Source organism: Coloeus monedula (assembly GCF_965178545.1).
Source record: "Coloeus monedula genome assembly, chromosome: 2".
NCBI classification, from domain to species: Eukaryota; Metazoa; Chordata; class Aves; order Passeriformes; family Corvidae; genus Coloeus; species Coloeus monedula.
Window position 1 is genome coordinate 113,082,003 of NC_138782.1, and position 22,256 is coordinate 113,104,258.

The 22,256-nt window shown below is 41.2% G+C and overlaps 1 protein-coding gene across 1 annotated transcript in view; it reads left to right on the forward strand.

Moving 5' to 3' along the window:
- Positions 1-8,017: 8,017 nt before the first annotated feature.
- The window catches only part of MFSD2B (MFSD2 lysolipid transporter B, sphingolipid), a gene marked incomplete at both ends in the record, with an annotated part of 30,983 nt that continues 16,744 nt past the window's right edge, over positions 8,018-22,256 (forward strand). Inside the window, 5 exons of the mRNA XM_082277067.1 lie at positions 8,018-8,119; positions 11,855-11,979; positions 14,971-15,094; positions 16,270-16,348; positions 20,383-20,552. Of these exons, the coding sequence (XP_082133193.1) occupies positions 8,018-8,119; positions 11,855-11,979; positions 14,971-15,094; positions 16,270-16,348; positions 20,383-20,552 (600 nt within the window). The remainder of the gene's footprint in view (positions 8,120-11,854; positions 11,980-14,970; positions 15,095-16,269; positions 16,349-20,382; positions 20,553-22,256) is intronic.

Consider the following 22,256-nt stretch of genomic DNA (forward strand, 5'->3'; position numbering starts at 1 on the left):
AAAATATCCAGGTAAGACATATCCCAGGACCTTCAGTGGGTTCTGACTCTGTGCTACCTGTGCCAAAGGATTGGTTGTTGGGGTTGTACTTCTTTGGTGCGGTTAAGTGAAAGATGGATTTGGGTTTTCCTGGTTTTGCTCTGAATAGAAAATTACTTCATTGGAGTGACTTGTATTCTAAAAAGTAGTGAGGCTTCAAACTCTCCTTCATTCCCAGGGATATAAAACTGGTTTGCTTCAGCATCTCTCATGGTGTGTTTGAAGTGAAAGTCAACTGGGCAAATACCTATTCAGTGTCCTCAGAAAGCAAATCTCTGAAAATGATGCCTTTATACACTTTCCAGTGCTATAAACTTCCTGTGCTACTGTATCATTCAGGTTTATGTAGCAAGTGGTACAATTAAATATTCTTTGCTCTTGCATTGACTTCTTTATGAAAAACAAAAATAAATGTGCAGACAAATCCACTAGTAAAATTGAAAAGACAGAGCACCTACAGACACAGCTCCAACCCTCAGTTCCCAGAGCTTCCTAAACAGGGCGTTTTATTAATCAGTGCTTTAGAATTCGTCTTAGTGTACAACAGTATTAGAAAATCACATGTGCTTTATTGTGAGCTCAGGTGTACTATCTACAAGGTGCATGAAATATCAAAAGTAACAGTGTACTACTATTCATGCATTTGCAGCACAGAAATTTGAAGAAATAATTAGTGTAAGATTGAAATTGAAGGGGGAAGTGTAAAATTTTGAAGTGGGTAAATCCATTTTGCTTGCTATCCTTTGGAAGGAGTAGTAAGTATTTTGTATTTCAACGTCCGCTCCCAGCATTTTAAGATTACTTACATTACAGCATTACTAAGACCAACTGTGTCTGCAGCTTTGGTGTACTTGAGTGTGCATTTGCAGTTTGAAAGTGTCATTATCTTAATTACAAAATGAGAGAAAATCTTTGAAAAGTCTGAAGTGATGCTGGCTGCATTAATCCCATGCTAGACTAGAAAGTGCCTTTTAAAAAAGGCAACAAACTGTGATTGAGTAACTTATGTCCTAATTTGGAGAAAATCTTCGGAATGAATAGAGGACTCTCCTAAATCTAATTGGTTTTGGTCAAGTTTGTAAAGTCTGGTTAGCTACCCGTAGTGTCTGGACAGCCTAATCTCTTGCTCAGTGCTATAGGCAGCAATTGTGCATTGGTCAAACAACAGCAAAACTGGCTTGATCAGTGGGTGCTAGAGTTTGTGAAACACACAAATACTATCAGTTATTCATTGTTACTTCACAAGCCTTTGCTATTTTGAGTAAACCCGGTGCCTTAAGATACTCTACAGCAAAATTGAAATAGCCAAGAAAAGAACAACAAAAGGAAATGTTTTCTGTCGATTTTCGCTTTGTGAAGAAACATGGAAATGCAGGTAAAAAAGATTGGATGTGTTATGAGGACAGTGTGTAAAGAGAAAACAAAGAACCTAAATGTTGAATTTGAATGTTAGATGCGTATCTTGTATTTAGCTTGGTACTGGGTAATCCATTTTTCTGTTTTGAGGGTCATCTGGCATCAGCCTCTAGAGACCCCCACTGGAGCCCAAAAGCTTCAGAGAGTTTTCAACAAGGTGTATTAAGGCCACAATCTCAGTTGAAGGTCTGGTTTTTAGAAAATTCTTCAATGCCTTGTTTTTTCAGAATTTTGCAAATTTGCTCTAATTATTCTCACCAAACGGGATTTGAATGTCAGTATTTCATGGCATGGTTTGCAGTTGCTGCCCAGTACCCACCAGGTGACCCTTGTCAGTAGCAGAGCTCTTCCAATCAGTCACGCCAAAAAGCCCTGGGCATGGAGATTGATTAGTCATCATCTCCCCAAGACAAGCAGGTCACAAGTCGTCCTGTTGCCTTTGTTAAATGCTCTTCTCTCAGGCTGTTTCACTGTTGAAAGGATTCATACTTCAAAATGAAGTTTGTATTTCTTTCCTCTAATGCAGAGCATGCTTGCAAGAGCACTTTCCCAGGGGCAGGGTGGTGGTGAATTCGTGTATCCTAGATAAGAGTGTTGGCTCGGGGGCAGCAGAATTACAGAATCAATGAGGTTGGAAAAGACTTCTGAGATCACGGAGTCCAACCTATGACCCAACACCACCTTGTCAACCAGACCAGGCTTTCCTTAAACAGCTCCAGGGCCGCTGTCTCCACCGCCTCCCTGAGCAGCCCTTTACCATATCTAACCACCCTCAAGGAAGAATTAGCAGCTGCTCGGGCGGGTGGTGTGTGAGCTCCGTCCAGCTGACAGCGTTGCTGTTCGGCGTGCTTCTACATCCCTGTACGTCGGGAAACCGCGCATCTCTTCAAAGAGACAGAGCTGGCGTTTTGGGGCTGTGGATGAGAACAGCCCCGGCCCCCTCCACCCCCGTGCCCCGTCCTTGAGCCCCGCACCCTGCGGCGGTGTAGCCGCCGGGCGCTTCCCCGCGGAGGTGCCGGGGAGGGACGGAGGGCGCGGGGGCTCGGCGGGGCGGCGATCCCGCGTCCCGGGACGGGAGGGCAGCGCCGGCGCCTTCGCCCCTCCAGGGCGCTGGGAGAGGGCAGCGAGGACACCGCCCGCTCTCCCTCGGCTCCGCTCCGCTCCGCCGCCCCGCCCCGGGAGCGCAGGTGTCGGACGGGGTGGGATGTTCGCGGTGCCATGGCGGGGGCTGCGAGGGACACCCCGGCGGGCGAGCAGGAGGTAGGGGGCTGCGAGGGGGCAGGGCGGCCGTCGGGGGGCTTGGGGATCCCCTCGGACACGGCCCGGGGCGAGAGCGGGTCCCGCCACGCCGGCGTTTCGCTGCCATCGGGGGGAACTCGGGGGGCTGGGGCAGCCCGGACTCGCTGAGCCCGCCCAGGTTCGTGCGGGGCTTCGTGCGCGGCCTCGGCGAGTACCTGGAACAGCTCTTCGACCATTCCCGCGGGCAGCGCCGCAGCCCCGGTGTTTTCCCTGGAATGCGCCTCGCGGGATTTACTCACTGGCCGCTGCGGTGCCAGGGAAAAGCGCCTTCGCTTCCCACCTCCTGTCCCCTCCGGGGCTGCCTCCCGGACCGAGGCAGGTGGGATGCGGGAGGCAGGAGGGGTTTGCTGCCCCCGGAGCCTCAGCAACCCCCGATTTCCAGGTGTGTGTTGTGATGTGAGCGAGGGCATCTCATGCTCCCTCCTCAGACTCGGTGCTCGCCGGGGTAGGATTGGGACGGAGGTGAGGGTGAGCGAGGACTCCCCCACTCCATGGCTCTTGAGGGAATACCAGGTACAACTGGGAAGAGACAGCTTCCAAACAGAGGAGTAAGGAAGCCTTCCACAACATGTTGGAGGGCATTCAGCCCATGGAGATGGTCAGACACCAGGCACGTCCCGTTCGGGCTTTAATTTTTGTGTTTGGAAAGCATCTGGGTAAATTCGTGGCAGAAGTCTGAAGATGTTACACAGATACACCGTCTTTGTTTCACAGAAGGAAGAATATCCTGAGAAAGCACCACTGTATCCCACTTTACTCATAATCGCTTTTCTAGGTATCTGCTCGCAAGTCCTGCTCCTGTTTTTTTCCACTCAAGGGTGGGCTGAAGTCACTAAGAAACCTGAAACCAGTCCTCAAGGTGCTCGGTGTGAGGGACCTGGGATGCCACCGTGACTGCTGCACTCGTGCTTTCAAGAGGCAGTTGTTTGGTCACTCACAGAACAGAAACATTACGAGTGTTAATTCCATGTTAAGAGAAAAGCTGACTCAAAAGCTGCTCCTCGCTAGCTACATTTCATTGTTTCTAAGATAAACCTAGACTAGCATTTATCTTTGAGTCACAGGTTTTGCTCTCTGTTCTTACTGCTTTTAAATTACTTGTTGGTTCAGTTCTGGACTCGGCTGATAACGAATAGCTTTTTACAAAACGCGGCTGCGTCTTATGCCCATAACACAGTTGCAGAGTTGTTTTCAGTGTGCTAAAATAGTTTCTTCAGAAATAAGATGGTCTCCTATAAGCATGGTATTCAATTTCTGTTCTGTTGGGGAAGGGAAAATTTACAAGCATGGTTTTAACTTACAAGGGAATTAAAAATAAAGGAACTACAGTGTAGGAGAAGCTTTTATTTTCCATAACAATGTTTAAACTTTCTATTTAAGGAGCAAAATCAAATTTCTCAGCTATTATGCTTTCTTGGTTTGCCTTGAAACACAATTAAATTTGATATGGTGGGAGCATGTATAAGTGCGAAATTGTCAAGTTAATCTGAGAACAAAATAAAAATTGTAACTTCATTTGACCTTCCTTCCTCTTACATCTCATGCCATTATCTCACATTTCTCCTAAAGCTTGTAGAAGCAATTTGATGTTGGCATGCAACTACACCACAGGGGTCTCGAAACAAAATTGTCATTGTACTTCTATGTTTCATTCCTTATTTGACCACTGCCTGTGCATTCAGATCTCTCGTGATTTGTGGAGTACTTTCAGCTTGCTGACAAACCTGCACAGGTGAAGCTTTTACTGGATTTCACAGCAATCAAGCACCTCGTGTTTTTTGAGGAGGCAGTGCAGCAGGGACACCCAGCCATCGGAGGAAAGCCCTGTGAGCTGCTGATAGCCAGCGCTCTGTTGGCCACGCAGCCCTGCTCAGCGTTATCCTTCCCAAGACAGTTTCTGTCAGCGTTTGGGAGCAGTATCATGCAAAGCCAACAAAGGCCGGGGACTCGCTCCTGTAGATCCTGTAACAGAGCGCTGCCACGTGCATCTTCTGTGCTCTTAACTGTAGGAAGTTAGGGAGAAGAAAATGCTTCAGCTTTACTGGTGCAGAGTCCTACCTTCATTTTACCCCTTTCCATTGCGTACTGAGGCAGAAAATGTGGTCATGACCATATAAATTCAGCATGGAGAAGCAAAAATCTATTATGGGCTGCTTCTTTTGGAAAGAGCCACCAGAATGCAGAGTCTGAAGGACTGCTTCTCAGCAACTAGAAGCTCAGGGACACTCAATGAAATTACCAGGCAGCAGATCTGCAGTGACAGTGGCATTTCCTTTCATGGTATGTGTCATTTCCATGCAGAACTGCTGTGGTGTTTATGGCTTAATGTACAAACAAGTTCCAAAAGCAATTAGGCAAAATAAGAGGAAAGCAGGTATGGAACAGTGATGAGGATGTAACCTACCTTCCAGGGAGTTCATGAACTGCAGATTCCCTGTGTTTCTGTGGGTAACCAAACAGGACACTTCTGTATGCCACATCTATCTGACAGCTTGTTTTATTCTGAAAATAACTTTCATAACCAAAATTTAATTAAAACTTAACTACTGCTGTGACCAAAGTATTAACTCTGCTTCAAGGTGATCTGGGAGCATGGTTCAGCTGAGCAGCATTCTGGATGTGTGTGGAATTGCAGTGAGATTTCATAAAAAATAATACTAAGACTGTAAATCTTCTAACCATGAAACTGCTGTAAGGACAGGAGTACCACCTTCAGCCTGTAAGTTTAGATCTTGGTTGACCATTTAGTGTACCACAGCTTTAATTAGATTAATTCTTAAGAACTTGACATTCTTTCTGTTCTAAAACCATTTTGGAATCATGTAAATTATATAGAGGCATTTGCTTTTTCTGTTTTGCCACAGCCTTTGCTATTGAAAGGACAAGGGGCAGTGGTTTTAAACTAAAAGAAGCACATAAGAATGAAATTCTTTACAATGAGGGTGTTGTGGCACTGGCACAGCTTGACCAGAGAAACTGTGGGTGCCCCACCCCTGGAAGTGTTCAAAGCCAGCTTGGATGAGGCTTGGAGCAACCTGGTCTAGTGGAAGGTGTCCCTTCCCATGGCAGAGGGGTTGTATTGGATGGTCTTTAGAAGTCCTCTCCAACCCAAACCATGCTATGAGTCTATGAAAATTACTAGTGAAAATAACTGTGAAAGCAGCATCGGGGATCTAAAAGGTTTTTTCCGTTTTTGAGGTTGCAATAGGATACAGGATTTGCGTAGCACTGGTTTATGTCTCTTGATTTCATCTGAAAGTCATCTTACCAATGCTTAGAGATCAAGAGGGGAGCTATGAAGGGAAAGAAAACTTTTAAAGTAATTTAAGTTGTGGATGATGGAGGAGAGGCTAGGAGAAGGGAATGTCTAAAAACTAAAAAAGTGAGATGAAGTTATAAAATACACAGCCCCTGGACCAAAGCTCAAGGGGACTGCAATGGGTCAAGCTAGCAAAATTCTGTGGACCCCACAAGTCTAGTAAAGCTCATATTTAAAAGGACTTACGTGTGGAAAAAGGAGAGTTACTTTGTACAGCAAATATGTATATAGTCTATTTGTTGTGTTTGCAATCACTTATCAAATTAAATAGTATATTGTTATGATGAAACCTGTCTTGTGACTGTTTATCGCTCTTTTTTTTTTTTCCTGCAAAGAAGAAACTTGCCAATGCAGAGTAAAGTGAGGCCTGCTGTGCTGATAACATTTTGTAGCTCATGCCCTGACAGTACGCACTTTCCTTGGGCATAGCAATGGGATCCCACCCTGTCTTTTTCTGGGAAAACACAAAAAGGAAAGAGTCCTGATACTTGTGCTTGTTTGTTCACACCCAGTCTGATAAAACAGTTCAAAGGGAAATGTTTAGATGATGAAAGGCTCTGCCTAGAAGTCTAAAACTTCTCAAAGCTGTTACAGAGTAAAGATGATGGGTTAGTAAATTTAAAAATGTTCAGAAATTAGGTAATGTGTCATAATATCATCATTGTGGTGGATTTCATTTCCATATCTCTATTTTTATCCTGATCTAACATAAGAATTACAAGCTTGTGTAGTCAATTCAGAGAGAAGACAGATTCAGAATTAATATTTCTGCTCCTCTTCATGTCTCCTGACATGAAGGTGTTGTTGACAGCTGCTGACAGCTGCTGACCACAAGTTTTAAAGAGGGACCAAAAGCCTAAAAGTCAGAATTTTGATTTGATGTGTCGTCCCTCTGAAAGGAATACAGGATTAACAAAGAGTCATTTTCTTCCTTTATTTTAAATTTTATGGCATAAAATTAAATGTTAAGATTTTTTTTTTTTAAAGGCTTTCCAGTATTCTGGAACTTCTACTATTAGAAAAAAAAGTGTTCTTCATTAGGATTTCTATTAGAAACTGTGCATTTTTTGTATTTTCATTGGTGGTATGAAACCTTATTTTTAACATTTATCTTATTCTTATTTGGCAGTTATATTCAAGAATATTCTTGGTGCTTATGGTACTTTTCAAAGATCAAAAGGCGAATGAGAGAGCACAGTTTTGCAAATTTTTAAAAATACACTTGGAGTGATTTTCTAAAGAAGACTTGGGCCCAAAATCACTTTCCATGTTATGCCAATTTTCACACAGATGTAAAAAGTCAAGTCAAAAGGAAGATATGCAAAGTCAAGTGACTTTGCCAGTGTCACAGCAGCATTTTGTGACAAAGGAGGGAACAAAGCACAAATGTCTGGGATCTGTTTGGTCTGCATTTGACTGTGGAACTTTCTGTGAATGTTGTTTAATTACTGTGGTATGAGGGTATTTATCAATTATTATTATCTCAAGGATTAATATGAGATTTTTTTTTTCAAAAAGTAAAAGTTTTCAACCCTAAAAAATATTAATTAAACTTTCAAAGACAAAACTAAGCTCAGATAATAGTGTAGCACTTCCCTGCTGCTTCTTGCTTAATTGTAGACTTGTTTCCTTTTAATAGCTTGTGAGAAGAAGGTAGGTAAGCCTGAGGGTCATCACAGCTCACTTTTGGGAACACTGTAACCTGTTTTCACGGGCTGAATTAGAGAACAAACCCATTAAAAATCAAAGTAACGAGCACCCAAATGCCTGTTGATGATAGGGGTTGAGGGCATATGGATTTATTAGCAGAATAGCTGTGAAGCAAATACATTAAAGTGGTGCTAACTATAGACTTTACCCTTATCACTTGTGTAGCTTTTAACTTGTGCACCTTGGTTTACTCAGAGTTTGTTCTGCTTCCTCTCACAGGAATACAGGCTCTCGATGTGCAGCAAACTGTGTTATGCCATAGGAGGTGCCCCAAACCAAGTGGCAGGGAGTGCTGCTTCTTTCTTCCTGCAAATCTACCTGCTAGACATAGCCCATGTAAGTAGCACAAGAAACATTTGCAGACTGTAGACGTAACTCTGATATTGCCAGCAATGTCCCTGGAATGATAAAAGGGGAATTAGCTAATAAATATTTTAAATTGTCTTGTTGTCATTGCCTCTAGCTGTTCAGCATCCTGGAAACCACATAAACTTGTCCAGAATTAATTTTTTTCCAGTAGTTTCCTTTCTGTCTTGAGGTGGCTGTTGTTCGCTTTTAGTTTGGGAGCATTATTAGAACTTTGGGTGCTGCAGAGCTCACACACTTGCAGATACAAGGAAAATGAGTTCTCAGTGTAAAGAGTCAAAGAGTGTAAGACACAAGACATCTGAAAACATGAATAGTGCCATGTTGAGGTCGTGAAGTTTTGTTCATTTGGTTTAGTTAAAAATCACTCCAGTTGCACCTAGTAGCTAATATCATTTCACACAAATTTTATTTGGTTTGTCTAAGGTAATTTCGTGGCAAGGAAAGCAGAGTTATCCTTCCTGAAGGTTCTTTGCTTCCAGTCTGTGGCTCTGGTGCAGAATCAGACCTGGTGAAACAAAGCAGTAGGAGTCATCCCATTTATCTGAGTTTCAGCTGCTCCAGCTAGATTTCAGAACAGCAGAGACACAAAGAAAATCAATCCATAAGCAATTTTTACTGTTTTGGATTGTCTTGGGTGCTTGCATGGTTACTAGGTGGGATAGAGAAAGAATTAGGATAGGAAAAAAGGATTTTAGGGAGTTGAGGCCAAATTGCAGGGACTGTGAAAACAGGTGTAAAACTACATGAGGGACTTCAGCACTGATGACTGTTCCTATTTGCTGGAAAAAACCAGAAGGTTCTGGGTCAGATATCATTACCCATGCTGTCTAAAGACAGGATATATGACTGGAGGTGTCCAGAAGTTTGGGTTGATGTTTTTCCTATAAAAGTGCGGTATTAAAAGCTGACTTGTGACTTACTTAATAAAATTGGCAACACAGTAAGGTGGGCATGTACAACTGAGATCATCATGAGTGTCTTGTTGAGATCAAAGTCACAAGATGTAGAAAAGGAGCCAGTTTTGGACAGCAGTGTCAAAGATGTCAAGTGGATGGTGTGGAGTCAGAGCAGTTGGAGGCAGAAAAAGGAGCTTGGGGGTACAGGAGGGAGGTGGAGCAGCTCTGACTGAAGCTGTTGCCCACTGACGTCAAGGATGGCAACACAAGACACTGGAGATGATGAAGCAGGAACTGAATGAGAAAAACCCTAACACCATTTTCCCAGGGTGCTTAGAAATATGGCAATTTCCCCATTCTTTGCTTATCACAGAAATTGAAAATTCTTGAAGCAAGGGACTGTTCCTTCATGTGTTTGTGTGCATTGTCCAGAAAGCTGGGGTCCCATCCATGCATCTTTGGGCACTACCTAAATTAGTGACATCAAAATATTAATTTTATTACCAAGCTTCTACTGAAACTAAATAATTTTGCTAAATGTTTGTAATATACTTACACTTTCATTAAGGGGCTTAATTATTTGTTCCCTGATGGTTTAGTCTGTTCTCTGAAGTAGTCGTGCAGGGACAGGATTTATTTCAAGGCCTGATAAATGGCTTTGAAATCCTGTGTTCTTTTCCACACGTTTTCAGGGGTGAGGATGTAATTTTATAGTCATTACCTGGATTTATTTCTTGCCCACTTAGAGGGCAGAACTGTTTTAGCTTCTTGAGAGAATGTGGAAGTCACCAAGTGTAATCTTTCATACATAATCTGGATCCTAAGAAAATTATATTTTTATTAATTTTCTGTAACTTACAGTTTCTCAATCTGAATTCCTTGTTCCACCTAAATTACCTGTATAGACGACAGACATAAATGTAACTCCAAACCACACAGGATCCTTGAGTCAAATTGCTAGAAAACACCAAAATTCTCTGTAATAACCTCTCAATAAAAGGATCCTGGTTTTTATTCCTTTTGAGATGGGTGAATTTAGCATATTTTGTCTTGTATTTTATTAATGCTGGAAAGTTTCTGGCATTGGTGCTGACAGACACTGTCTAGATTTAGGAGACAGGAAAATGCAGCCAAGGGATGTATAAGCTCATACCAATGATGAAGACAGGGTGATTATGCAGACTCCACTCCTAACATGAAAGAGATTTTGCTTTTTCCTCAAAGCTTTTTCCACCTCTGTGTACCTCATATCCACTTCCTTTCTGTCTCTTCGAGTTATCTGAACAAAACACCAATGTGGAACTCACCTAATTTGTAGTTTTGTGTTCTTGTGTCCCTCATAACTGCAGTATTTCAACCCCTCTATCTTTCTGACTGCTATTTTGTGCTTATTTTGCCTGCCCTGTCTCTTGAGGAGCAGTAGTGACCTGTGGGCTGTCCTGGTGCAGCCCCCACGGCGAGTCTGCCTCAAGGCTGGTGGGCTACTTGCCACCCTGGCTGTGGGAGGACACGAGCCAGCAAAGGTGATGAGCTGGTGGTGACAGGAAGATTGGCTGCCACTGCAATTTCACCTGATTTGGGCTAAAATGTAACAGGGGTGATGACAGAAGTCCGTGGCACCTGCCTTTTGTCCTGGTCATCCAGGACATTTAGAGGTCACTGCTTCCTTCTTTCACCTCTGAGAGAACACCTACAGCAAATCCTGCAGGCAGGGGACCTGCACCAGCTGGAAGCCTGGTGATGCTGCCTGGGAGACAATATCCTGTGCAGGAAAGCAGGGGATACCTGCTCAACACCTGCTTGGTGTTGTATCAGCTGCATTGTCCAGCATGGTAGCACTGGTGTGATGAAGCACAGAGAGGAAGGGATCTTGTCTGCTCTTGCTGTTTAAGCCACATCAGCTGTTTCAGCAGCTTCTCTCAACAACTGATGTGAGGAACATTCATATTTGTATAGGTTTCAATGACTGCTTTTTTTTCAGGACTGTTGTTGCAATGACATGAATAGAGCACTTGGAAGAGAACCCACCTTTTTTAACTATTGTGTGATGGGAATTCCCAAGCTCTGCACAGATATATGTGAAGAAATAACTGCCTTGCCTGGGATAAACTGTATTTCTATATAGGTCCTCCTGGGTTAATTTCAGAGGTTTTTCTTCTTGGCCATTTTATTCTTTCGTAATCCATGAACATTTTTCAAGTGAGATGTGATGGACACGTGCTGGCAACTTTGATTTGAACAGATGTGCCTTACGCAATTCAGTTGTCACCGCTCAGTCTCGAGTGGATAAAGTCTGTTGTGCAACAACCTCTTCCTCAGCCACATGCCACCAGTTGGCAGCCTTGTTGCTAATCTCAGGAGAGGAAAAAAAACATTAGTGTGTGTAAACAGCCCCCTCCACCATTTTCTAGATCAGGTCAAGATAATGATCTGAGGAGATGGAGATGCAGGGGGAAAAAACAAGTGGCTAATTACAGAGGGACTCTGTCAGATTCTATGACTAAAACAAGGACTATGCTATTTGACTATCTGATCCATTTTCCTCATCCTAAACACATTCAGGATCTTCCCTTCCTTGCATTTTTCCCCTCTAATCCCTTAATTCACAGCACCTCTCTCAGTGTCTCATTTGTTTGCTATGGGTAACCAATAGGAATTTCTATGACAGCAGCAGACGTGTTTTGTAAACGAACTATCATTATTCTTTAAAACACTGAGGTGTTTTTTTCTGGAAAGTTGCTTTATGCTGTTTCATTGTATTGTGAAACAATGGATCTTGTTTATTGTATTCTGTCTGTACTTTCAGATTACTCCATTTCATGCCTCTTTGGTGCTGTTCATTGGCAAAGCCTCAGGTGCAGTTACTGATCCTGTTGCTGGATTTTTTATTAGCAAAAGTAGATGGACAAAAATTGGCCGGCTCATGCCTTGGTAAGCATAAAAGTGTACATGTATTTACATGTATATGTGAATATTGAGTGTTGTGATCATACAGCCACCTCACTGAAGTAGTCAAGGGTTGTATTCATTCCACATATATCAAATAAAACCAAAAAATTGTCATGTCATCTTTAACTTATTCACGCATGAAAACACAGAAGAGATTTTCTACCACTGGAGACACAAACAAATAAAGCCAAGAGACCATATTTTTAACAAAACTGGGAGCTGAGATCTAAAACTTTTCTTAAATCTGTGGTTGAATTTTCATCTCTGTCTAGATTTCTTTAGTTAGACTTCAGTCTTCCACAAAGTTGGAACTTATTTCTACTTATGTCCTAGAGTGCCTTCGCTTGGAAAAGATTGGGCCATGCTAAAGGAACTCAAGGTCATCTATGCCACAAGGCATGTGTTCATTTGGTTTTTTAGTATTTTGGAAGTCAAGGGGAGATTGACTACTTTGTGAAATAGGGAGTCTTTCATCACTTTATACATTATAAGGAAGCACTGTAAGATATTTTGAATTAACTGGAAATTTTGAATTTATATGACCCACAAACTTGGTTTACAACAAAAATCTAAGAGTAAATTTTGTGTCCTAAGCAAAGAAGTTGGAATTTCACAGAAAAAAACCCAGTTTTTAGCTGGTGGCTCTCTTGCTGCTGTGCATTTTTATGACTGCAGAAACTTGTCCATGGGCAGCTTATATCTGACAAAATAGAGAAGGCAAGTACATGTTGGAAAAAGGCTGAGATCAGCTGTTCTTTGCCCAGTAGGAACAGGGCCTTCAGGTTGAAGTTAAGCTTTTTGTCAAGTCTCGTTGGAAAAGAGGAGCTTGCTGCTGTTTTTCTTTTCAGGATTTGGTTGGAGGCCAGGTAAATGCTGTGTTTTTTAATGACCACTGAATTAACCAAATAAGAAAGCTATTCAAAAAGAAAGTAATGAAATTTTTATACAAATGCCATTAGAAGTGTTCTGATGCTTTTTTTTTTTAAGTTCTCTGAAAATACAGCAAGTGCATGTGTTTGTTGTTAGTGTTAAATTGCTGTTAGAATGACTCCTGTCCAAGCACAAGCATGAACTTATCAGCCCTTTTCACTGAAAACCAGCTCCAGCACATCTTGCACTTCTTAAAGGAAAAGTGCCTATCTAACCCCGCCTTTCATCAAACAGCTGCTTGCTTTACAAACGATTTTGTCTGGGGTTTTTTGGTAATGCTAATATTTTCATGGGAGTTTTATTCCTAGACTTTGAGACTCAGGCCATTTTTATACAAAGCAAAAAATGGGGCTTCCCTTAGCTTAAAAATACTTTAGTATTTTGAAATTTTTCTGACTTCTTAATAATCTAGAGTGAAGCAATGGAATTTTTTCAGTCAGAAAAGCTTGCCAGCAAAGCAGGAACATTCGTAAGAGAGGTGAATGTTTAACTGTCACTTAATACTGTCCTCAATATAATACAAAGTCATCAGTCACTTATTTAATGGCTTTAAAAGGCAGAAGCAGACATTGACTTGAAATACTGGTTGAACATTTTTTCAAAAGAGATGATAGCAGACAATCAAATATTCAGCAACTCCAGCAAGGCTTTGAAAACTCCCTGGCATTGGAGAGGAAAGGAAAATATGGGAAAGGGGACAACAATGCTAAGAGGGTTGTTGATAAAAAGTTGCACGAAGAAGTGACTGAAGATACTTAGTGTGGTGACTCTGCCTGGAACCATCTGGAAGAGCTCAGGCTTTTGGAGAGGAAGGTAAATTCCCTGAGATGTGTTAGGATTTTACCCTTGTTTATGCTTTCCATTGCTGTGGGTGAACTGTGGGCTGGGGACCAGAGGGACAGAGAATACCAGAACCTGGCACTTTCCTGGTAAATGTTCAGCTCCCAGTGATGCTGTCCATCCCAAAGAGCAGTGTGGGAAAGCCATTGTTTTACTAAACTATTTACCCACATTACTCTTTTGTATTCCAGGTTTTCAGTTCACGATTGCAAAATAATCAGCTGACCCCCAATGTCAGTAGTGCTGTTGTGAAGGGATTAATCTGTTTTCTCTTTTATGTGTTTGGAAATTTTTTGTTAGGATCTTGGTCATCTAAATACATTGTTTGATGCCTGATTTACAAGAATACAGGATAGCCCTGATGCTGCTGCAGCTCAGACTTTTAGGAAATAATAACATCTGACTAATTCTGTGTCATGGAGTTTGACAAGTGCTATTTGCCTGAAATAGGTTTTAGAATAATGTAATTAATTGCTGGTTAATGGCAATGTCTGGAATATAAGTTTCTGTGGTTCTTTTTTTTAAAGCCACCTTTTTCTCCAGAAGATGATCCTTTTGTGTTTAAAGTGATTAGGAGTTAAAAGGAGGAAATGATCATATACAGAGTGTAGGAGCTTTCCATTGTCTCTTATCCTTTTTTCAGTATTTTTAAGTTTATCAACATATTTGTGCTTGCTTGAAGTAGCAGTGAAGAGACTAAATTCAGGGGGAAACCAAAGGTGCTAAAATTAGAAGAGGGAATCTCAGTAATAAGTAAGCTCATGTAAAAGTTGCTAGAGTATGCAGAGACATAATGACAGAGCTTAGTTTTCAGTGGTTCTGTCTAATAAATATGTAATCTGAGACATGTGCCAAGGAATGGCAATGTAGGTGTGCTGTTGCAGTGCATGGGCAAGGAAATTTTGTCTCTTCTGAGAGGGATATTAATTTATGTGCAGCTCTTTTCTTTCAGATTTTTGTTTTTTTTCCACTTTATGGAAGTATTGACGTGTATTTATGTATTTTATATTAGTATTAATGTATTTTATATTAATCTGTGTATTTAATGCACACTAACTTTTGATATTTAAAAGCATGACATTACTTCAGTTAGAAAAACTGCACATAAAATAAATTGTATTATATTGATTATTAGCAGGAAAACTTAATGTGCTTTGCTATCATTATGTTAAGATTCCTGATGTGTGTTAATCTTCTTTCCAGGGTGCTGGCATGTGCACCCTTCACGATAGTGTCCTATTTTTTTATGTGGTACCTGCCTCCATTTGTATCAGGAAGAGTTGCTTGGTACCTGACTTTCCACTGCCTTTTCCAAGCACTGACCACAGTAAGTAGACTACAGGTTCATGATGTTCTCAGCAGTAACTCACTTGTTGTCTGTCTATATTAAAGCATTCCTATTCAGTAAACTTGTTTTCACATTTTACTTCAATTTCTAGTGAGTTTAAGGGACAGGCAGATGTCCTTTTATCAAACTTCCTGCTGGTTGATGGTTTCTGCCAATGCTTTCTCTGGCAAATGAACTGCTAATTCATCTGGGTTACCATCAGTGCCCTCAACTCCTTCTTGTATAGATGTTTAGATTCCTAATTCCAGTTAGACATCCAGCTTCTCATAACTTCTGTTCTCAGGAGCAGATTAGGAATTCTGTATTCCTGTGTTAAGCATCAATATTTCTCTAGGCCCTTTTTCCCCCCAGTAGAAAGATGGTCCAGAAGATGTCCATTATGGTTTTAAATAACTTCTTCCCTCTTTCTTTTGAAAGAGAAGCACAGATTTTCCATGGCGGAGTTTTGAAAATGTACACACTTGCCATGTTTGATGGAGGTGAACAGAAATCCATATTGTACAAACATTGTAAGACTTAGTTTGGCTACAGATCTCTGGGGTGGTGGGAACACCACAGAGAACTTGATTGTTCTAGCAGGTTTATGTCCCAGTTCCCCTGCAGTGCTCTTAATTTATTCTTAACTCAAGTTAAGGAGCGTGTGGCAAAATGGTGCTGAAGACAAAGTAGTTTTCACTATTATCTCCTGGATTTACATAATTAGACAGATATTTGAAATATATTGGGTGTATGTGTAGTCTTCTGGCTTGAATAAAGTGGAAAACTGTATTTCTTCTTTATGGCTTTGCTTCCTGTTAGTTAGCTCAAGCTAGGAACATGGTGATGTCCTAGTGCAAAGAAAGCCAAATTCTTTAGAGTCTATCTGTGAAGGATGTTTCCCCAAGGAAACTGAAGGAGCACAACATTAAGGTAAACCCTCTTCATATTTTATTATTTTATTATTTGTCTTCTGAAAAATACTGATTTCCTTTTATATCCTTTACAAACCAGACAGAAGCAGGTCTTTGTGCTAAAAAATTGGTTGAGGGTACTAAATGTTCTAAATGAATGTTCTAAATTAATTCTGAGGTCCCATTAAACCATTTTCTTGGATATCAAAGGAATACAGAAGTTTTACCCTGACATTTCCCAAGTCATCTTTTTTCTTTCCATAGTTATTCCAAGTACCATACTCTGCCCTCACCATGTTTCTCAGCACAGACCAGAAGGACAGAGATTCTGCAACAGCATATCGTGAGTGTGATCTGGGCTCTCTCTTGGGGATTAGGACTGAGTTTTACTGAAAATCATTCTTAATCTATAGGAAGTTCCTCATGATTTGTGTTCCTAAACTGGACTTTTATAAGAATGTTTCAATATGTGATGAAAATTAATTTGTCTTCAAAGGAATTGCATTTTTCTATCTAGATAGGAGACATTAATATTTCATTGTCTCAAATTGTCTGATTAGCTATAAAACTCTTTTTGGTTTATTGCTAGCCAGAGGAAACAATAAAAATCGCTCTTAACCAAGCAAGGGCAAAGAATAATGATTTCATTTAAAGGTGATTTGTAGGGGAAAAAGCAAGAAACATTCAATTAAAGTAGGTATGAAAGTCATTGTGAGGAGTTTGTTGTTTTGGTTTTATTTTGGGTTTGTTGTTTTGTTGCCTTCTTTTCTTTAGTTCATATTTCCTTCGATTTATGTGTTTCATGTTATATTCAAATCCCAAACTTGTTTTCTCTGAAAAAAAATTGAGATCTCATAGAACCAAGACAATTAACCTCACCAAAAAGGAGAGTAATTTTGTGTGCATGTTCACACCAACTGAAATCTCTTTTTTCATTTCATCTGTGTTTTTTTAATTAATTCTGACGTACACCAGGTAGTTTAAGGGCAGATCTTGTTGTAATATAACTAGCACTCTGACTGTATTAGTTAAAAGAATGAGGCTTTCCCGACCATATCTCTGGCTCTTCAACAACAAAAACCAGACAAACTTTTTTCCTTTGAAGCAAATCAGTCAGACCAAAGAAAGTGCAGTGAAAATATTTTCAAGATTTCCTGTATAGATCATAAATTGAATGCAAGAACAGATTGCTCCCCTCCTGCTGTCTTCAACTCTGTTTTCTTGCCTTCTTTACTGTGTAGCTGTATCAAGCAAGGTAAAGAGAAAAAAGTCAAATACTGCATGAAAGACTTTTCTATGTCTTAACTTGTCCTTCAGTGTTGCTTTAGAATAACTTGTAGGTTTTTTTGTTGCATCTGTTTTCTCTTCCTGGCAAGATCCCTTTTCTCTTCCATTAGTCCTTCTAACCCTCAGCATACTTGATTATGTTGAAACCCACAGAGGCACAGCGAAATAGAAAGATAAAAATGTAATGTCAAAAATTCTAGATACGATATCCCCTGAGCAACCCAATCCCTGTTCAGACACATGGAACAGTTGTAATTTGCATTATCATCAACTACCTTTAAGAAAAAGTCTAGGCTGGCAGTCACAGGACAGGACTAAACAGCAGGAGATTCCAGTTGTGTTATATTCTTTGGCACTGACTGTATTCTGAGTCATCTGGCCTAAATTCTAAATAAATCCCTGTACCTAGTGTTTTCTATTGTCTGGTTTTATGTCTTCAGAGGCTGTGATCCAAATAAATGTGCTTTCTGATCTGCTAGTCCCATGCAAGGCTTCACAGGCACGTGAAACTTGTGCTCATAAAAGCTGTTGAACTCCGTGGCTGAGAGGTGTCACACATATATAGTGTAATTTTATTGTTCAGAAAGGGTTTAACTTCTGAGCGTACAGCTGCTCTCCTAAACCAAATAAAGGTGGTGGAATGAACCATAGCTTTGACTTTTCAAGTGTTGGTATTTTTGTGTATGTTGATATAATATTTGTTTGGAGCAAAGTTTTCTTGTAATGGTTATGATTATGTGAGAACCTTGGGTTTTTATCTTTTTCTTTTTTGGTAAGTGTTTTACTTAAACACTTTTGCCTCTCTTTGGGCTTCATAGAGGATTCTTCTTGTTGATAAACTGTCTTGGACGCAGTCAGTTGTTCAGGCATTTCTTCAACTGTTAAAGAAAAACAACTGTGCAATATGAGGTGTGCTCTTAAAAATAAGGTTGGGATCAGAGGATCCATTACCCTCTGCTGGAGACAAGAAGAACTACTTACTATAAATTTTATTCTGCTGTTACCATGAATGCAAGGTAGAAATACTGGATTCCCAAGTTGCTTTAACATAAATCCTACTTACATTCTGGCCAAAATATAACCTACTTCAAGGTACAATCAGCTGGCAGATCAGCTTTCTTGGCTGATGTGGAAAGTAGTACATTCATAAATTCTGAGCACGCAAGAACTTTGAAGGATACCTGCTTCTCAGCTCTTGCTACTACTTAGAAAATAAAGTTTCATGCTGGCTGCATTTCTGGTGCCTCTAATGATGCTTCTGAGTTTTATTCTACACAAGGGCTTGATAAAATGCAGATGTAGAGCCCTAGACAAAGATTATAAATGTGTAGGTGGTGTTTTAAATGAAAGGGTGATTTTAGTGGGTTGCCTTTGCACTGAGTTTGGAAGCTCTGCAACGCCCAACTGAGACCAGTTTGCGTCCAAACACTTCAGACCAGATTTGGGTTAGATTTTGTTCCGGTTTGGCCAAATTTAGAAATATATCCTCTGTTTAGAGGCATAGAAAGGCACAGGAATTAATTTCTGGGCATAGGCAGCTATATGGGATACACATCATAAGGTCACCCCAAGACAGATTTCCACCATCTGCCAGGATTTTTGTGTGTGTGGACTGAATTGCAACGTTGCTGGTACGATTGGATGTGAAGTTTGGGCAAGGAGCTTTTTTTACTTCCCATTGGTTTAAATTAATGTTACATGGCACCTCAAATTTTCCACTCAAAAGCATTTGCAGTTTGTGAAGAGAGTAGCAATAGTTTAAAAGGTCCAAGTCTCCTAGGGAGCCTCTCTTCCCTTTTCCTTACTGGATCTTGCATAGCCACACACAGCCTGCATTCCTGCACTGTCTGAGCCCCTCGCAGTCTGTGTGCGTTGCCGTCCTTTTAGATGGTGAAGAATTTTTATTCCTTTACAGGAGCACACAAACAGCCACGTGTCTGAGGTCATCTAGGAAGGCTGTTATAGATCAGGAGACTTGAATAAACATGAGCCTAGGAGCTTTTGAAATGCCTGTCACTTCCTGAGGGGAGTATGATAGCCACCAGGACACAACCTGCTCTGGAAGCATCCCTTCAGAATCCCCTGTGGTGCTTCTGAGAAAGGAACATGGGACTCTGGGAGCCACTGAAGGAGAAAAAATAGAAAAAAAGCCTGAATCTTGGGTCAATGAGAAGGCCATTCCCTCATAAATGGGAAGACTTTGCCCCTGTCGTTAATCTGTTCATGCAGTCAGCCCTATATATCTTTATGCAAAATGTGTAAAGAGAGTCTCTGGAACTAGGACAGGAATTCAGTACTCCTGCCCATGGGGATGCTGGGTATGGTCATATTGCAGGGAAACGGGCATGGCTTGAAATCCCTCAGGGTGAGGAGGGTCTAGAACCCAAATTTCTCACCATTTGCCTCAACAGAGCTGCAAGATGTGGTCAGTTTGTTGATCAATTTCATGAGATGATGCCCGTGGTTAGATTTTTGCTTTCCTAAGTGGAGGCTTTGGTTATTTTTTTAGATGATCTTTTTTTTTCTGGTGAGACTTAGTGATCTGGATCATTCTCTGAGGTAGAGGTAGATAGTTCTGCCTGACTCTGGCCTTAGGCAATTAAGAACAGCACCTGCTGTTTCCAAGAGTTTTGTAGCTGGACTATTTCCATAAACCTGAGGTATCACTTTATTTTTCAGTTGGAGGACTCAGAGGTCTGATTAGATAAGTGTTTCACAAGTTACTGTCAAGTTTGAGATGAATAGTCTGATGTCATGACTCCAAGTTCTGCTTTGGAGAAAATGGCATTTAAAAAGTAGTTCCACTCTGGTCCTCGAGATGAAAGATCTCCACGTTATCCCCTTGTGGCTCTTAATCTCAGCATTCAGCATCTCATGCAGCTTGTGTGGATGCTTCTTCTCAAAGCTGATCAGAAAAACAAATGACAAAACTCTTTTTCCTTGAAACTGTTCTATTACTGACCTTCCAGTTCTGCTGTTCTTTGCATTGCTCATTCCTGTAAAAGGAAATTGTTTGATGACATTTCTCTTCAGTGAGACAAATGAGCAAGATTCTCATCCTCAGCACACATTTGTGCTTCCATTTTTTAGGAATGACCATGGAAGTGCTTGGGACCTTGATTGGAGCTGCACTTCAGGGGCAGATTGTGGCCAGTGCTCATGTCTCTCCCCACTGCTCTGTGAATCCCTCACTAAACACCACTGACTCCTGGCATGACGCTCCCAGCATTCCAGACCCCTCAGATCCCCTGTCTCATCAAGTAAGTGTCTATGGGAACACACTGAAATGTATAAAATACAGAGAAGGGTGGGGATGTTCCTCTAATACCATATCATATCCATCTGGATGAGCACAAATGCGACTTCCTCGAAATCAGTGATGTTGGAGCTGAGGCGGTGACCCTGTTGCAAACAGTGCTTCCCATCTTTGCTGTCTTTGCAACCCCTCCTCAGTGTGACAGCAGAATTTCTCTGAGAAGCTTTGCAGGGGGTGCCAAACCTATAAAGTAGCTGGGAGGGACATGGCCATCCTTTGTTTTCACTAGGGGCTGATTTACAGTTTATAGAAGCTTAGAAAGAAAAGCTAAAGAGCCAGAGGAGGGTCACAAAAATTGTCAGAACATTGGAGCACTTCTGTAAATACAGGCTGAGATTTGTTCAGCCTGGAGGAGAGAAGGCTCCAGGGAGAACTTACAGCAGCCTTTCAGTACAAAAAGGGGGCTTTTAAGAAAGATGGGAGAAACTTTTAACCAAGGCTTGTAGTGACAGGACAAGGGGGAATGGTTTTAAACTGAAAGAGGGTACATTTAGATTAGATATCAGGAAGATTTTTTTTACAATGAGAGTGACAAGGTACTGGCACAGGTTGCCCAGAGAAGCTGTGGATGCCCCATCCCTGGAAATGTTCAAGGCCAGGTTGGATGGGGCTCAGAGCAACCTGGTCTAGTGGAAGGTGTCCCCACCCATGGCAGGGGGTTGGAACAAGATGATCTTTCAAAGTCCCACCCAACCCAAACCATTCTATGATTCTATGAAAAAATGTTGGCTATAGTAGGATCTTTCAGTTCAGCAACACTGCTTTCCAAAGGAGTTACCACTGGAGATGTCCTGTACAGATAAATGACAATTTTGTGAATGAAACTGTAAGTCCTATTTGGAATCTGTACTTTTGTGAAGGTACAAAGCTCTGTTAAAAGTAAATGTTTGGTAACAGGCAATTAGTGGGGGCAGATCTCAGTGGTTCACACGTGGAATGAACCTAGGGATCCATGCTTGTTTATTTAATTTGCCATGGCAGATTTTTCCTGTAATTTTTCACAAATAATTTAATCTCCTCGTACCTGACTTTTATATTTTTTTGAGAAACAAAGAAGGTTTTATATCTGGGAGGAAAACATAAAACCTGATCCAAACCTCAGTTAGCACAATTTGATAGTCTTCAATTGTTTCCAGTGGTCTAGAAACAGGCCCTGAATCAAACAATTACCTTGTGGAGTGGGTTTTACCTTGTGTAATCAGCAGATTGTTGGTTCCATTTTACCAACTGCTAGATTCATCCTTTCTTTTTATGCTTTCATCTGTTGCTCTCTCAGTGCAAGTACCAACCAATATATAAAATACCCTATGAAGAAGATTCCTTGACCTGAATCTAATCTCAAATGCTTGATGCAAATGAGGAAGTACATATCTGTGCTCTTCCTAATGTGGTTGAGTAGCTCCTATTACCATGCTTCAGCAGCAGTAAAATCACAAGCTAAAGGCATGTTTTTATCTATGTTTTGAATTTGCATACTCTGGCATCAGCACTGGTGGACCAGGAAAGGGAATAGTCCTGGCCTTGCCCCATTCCCAGACACTATTCTCTTTCTCTGTTCCTTATTTTTTTTGGCACAGGCTTCTCATAGAGCTGATCTGGGCAACCGTCTGAGGACAGCTGGGCTGCTTCTCTAAGTGGCCATACCATT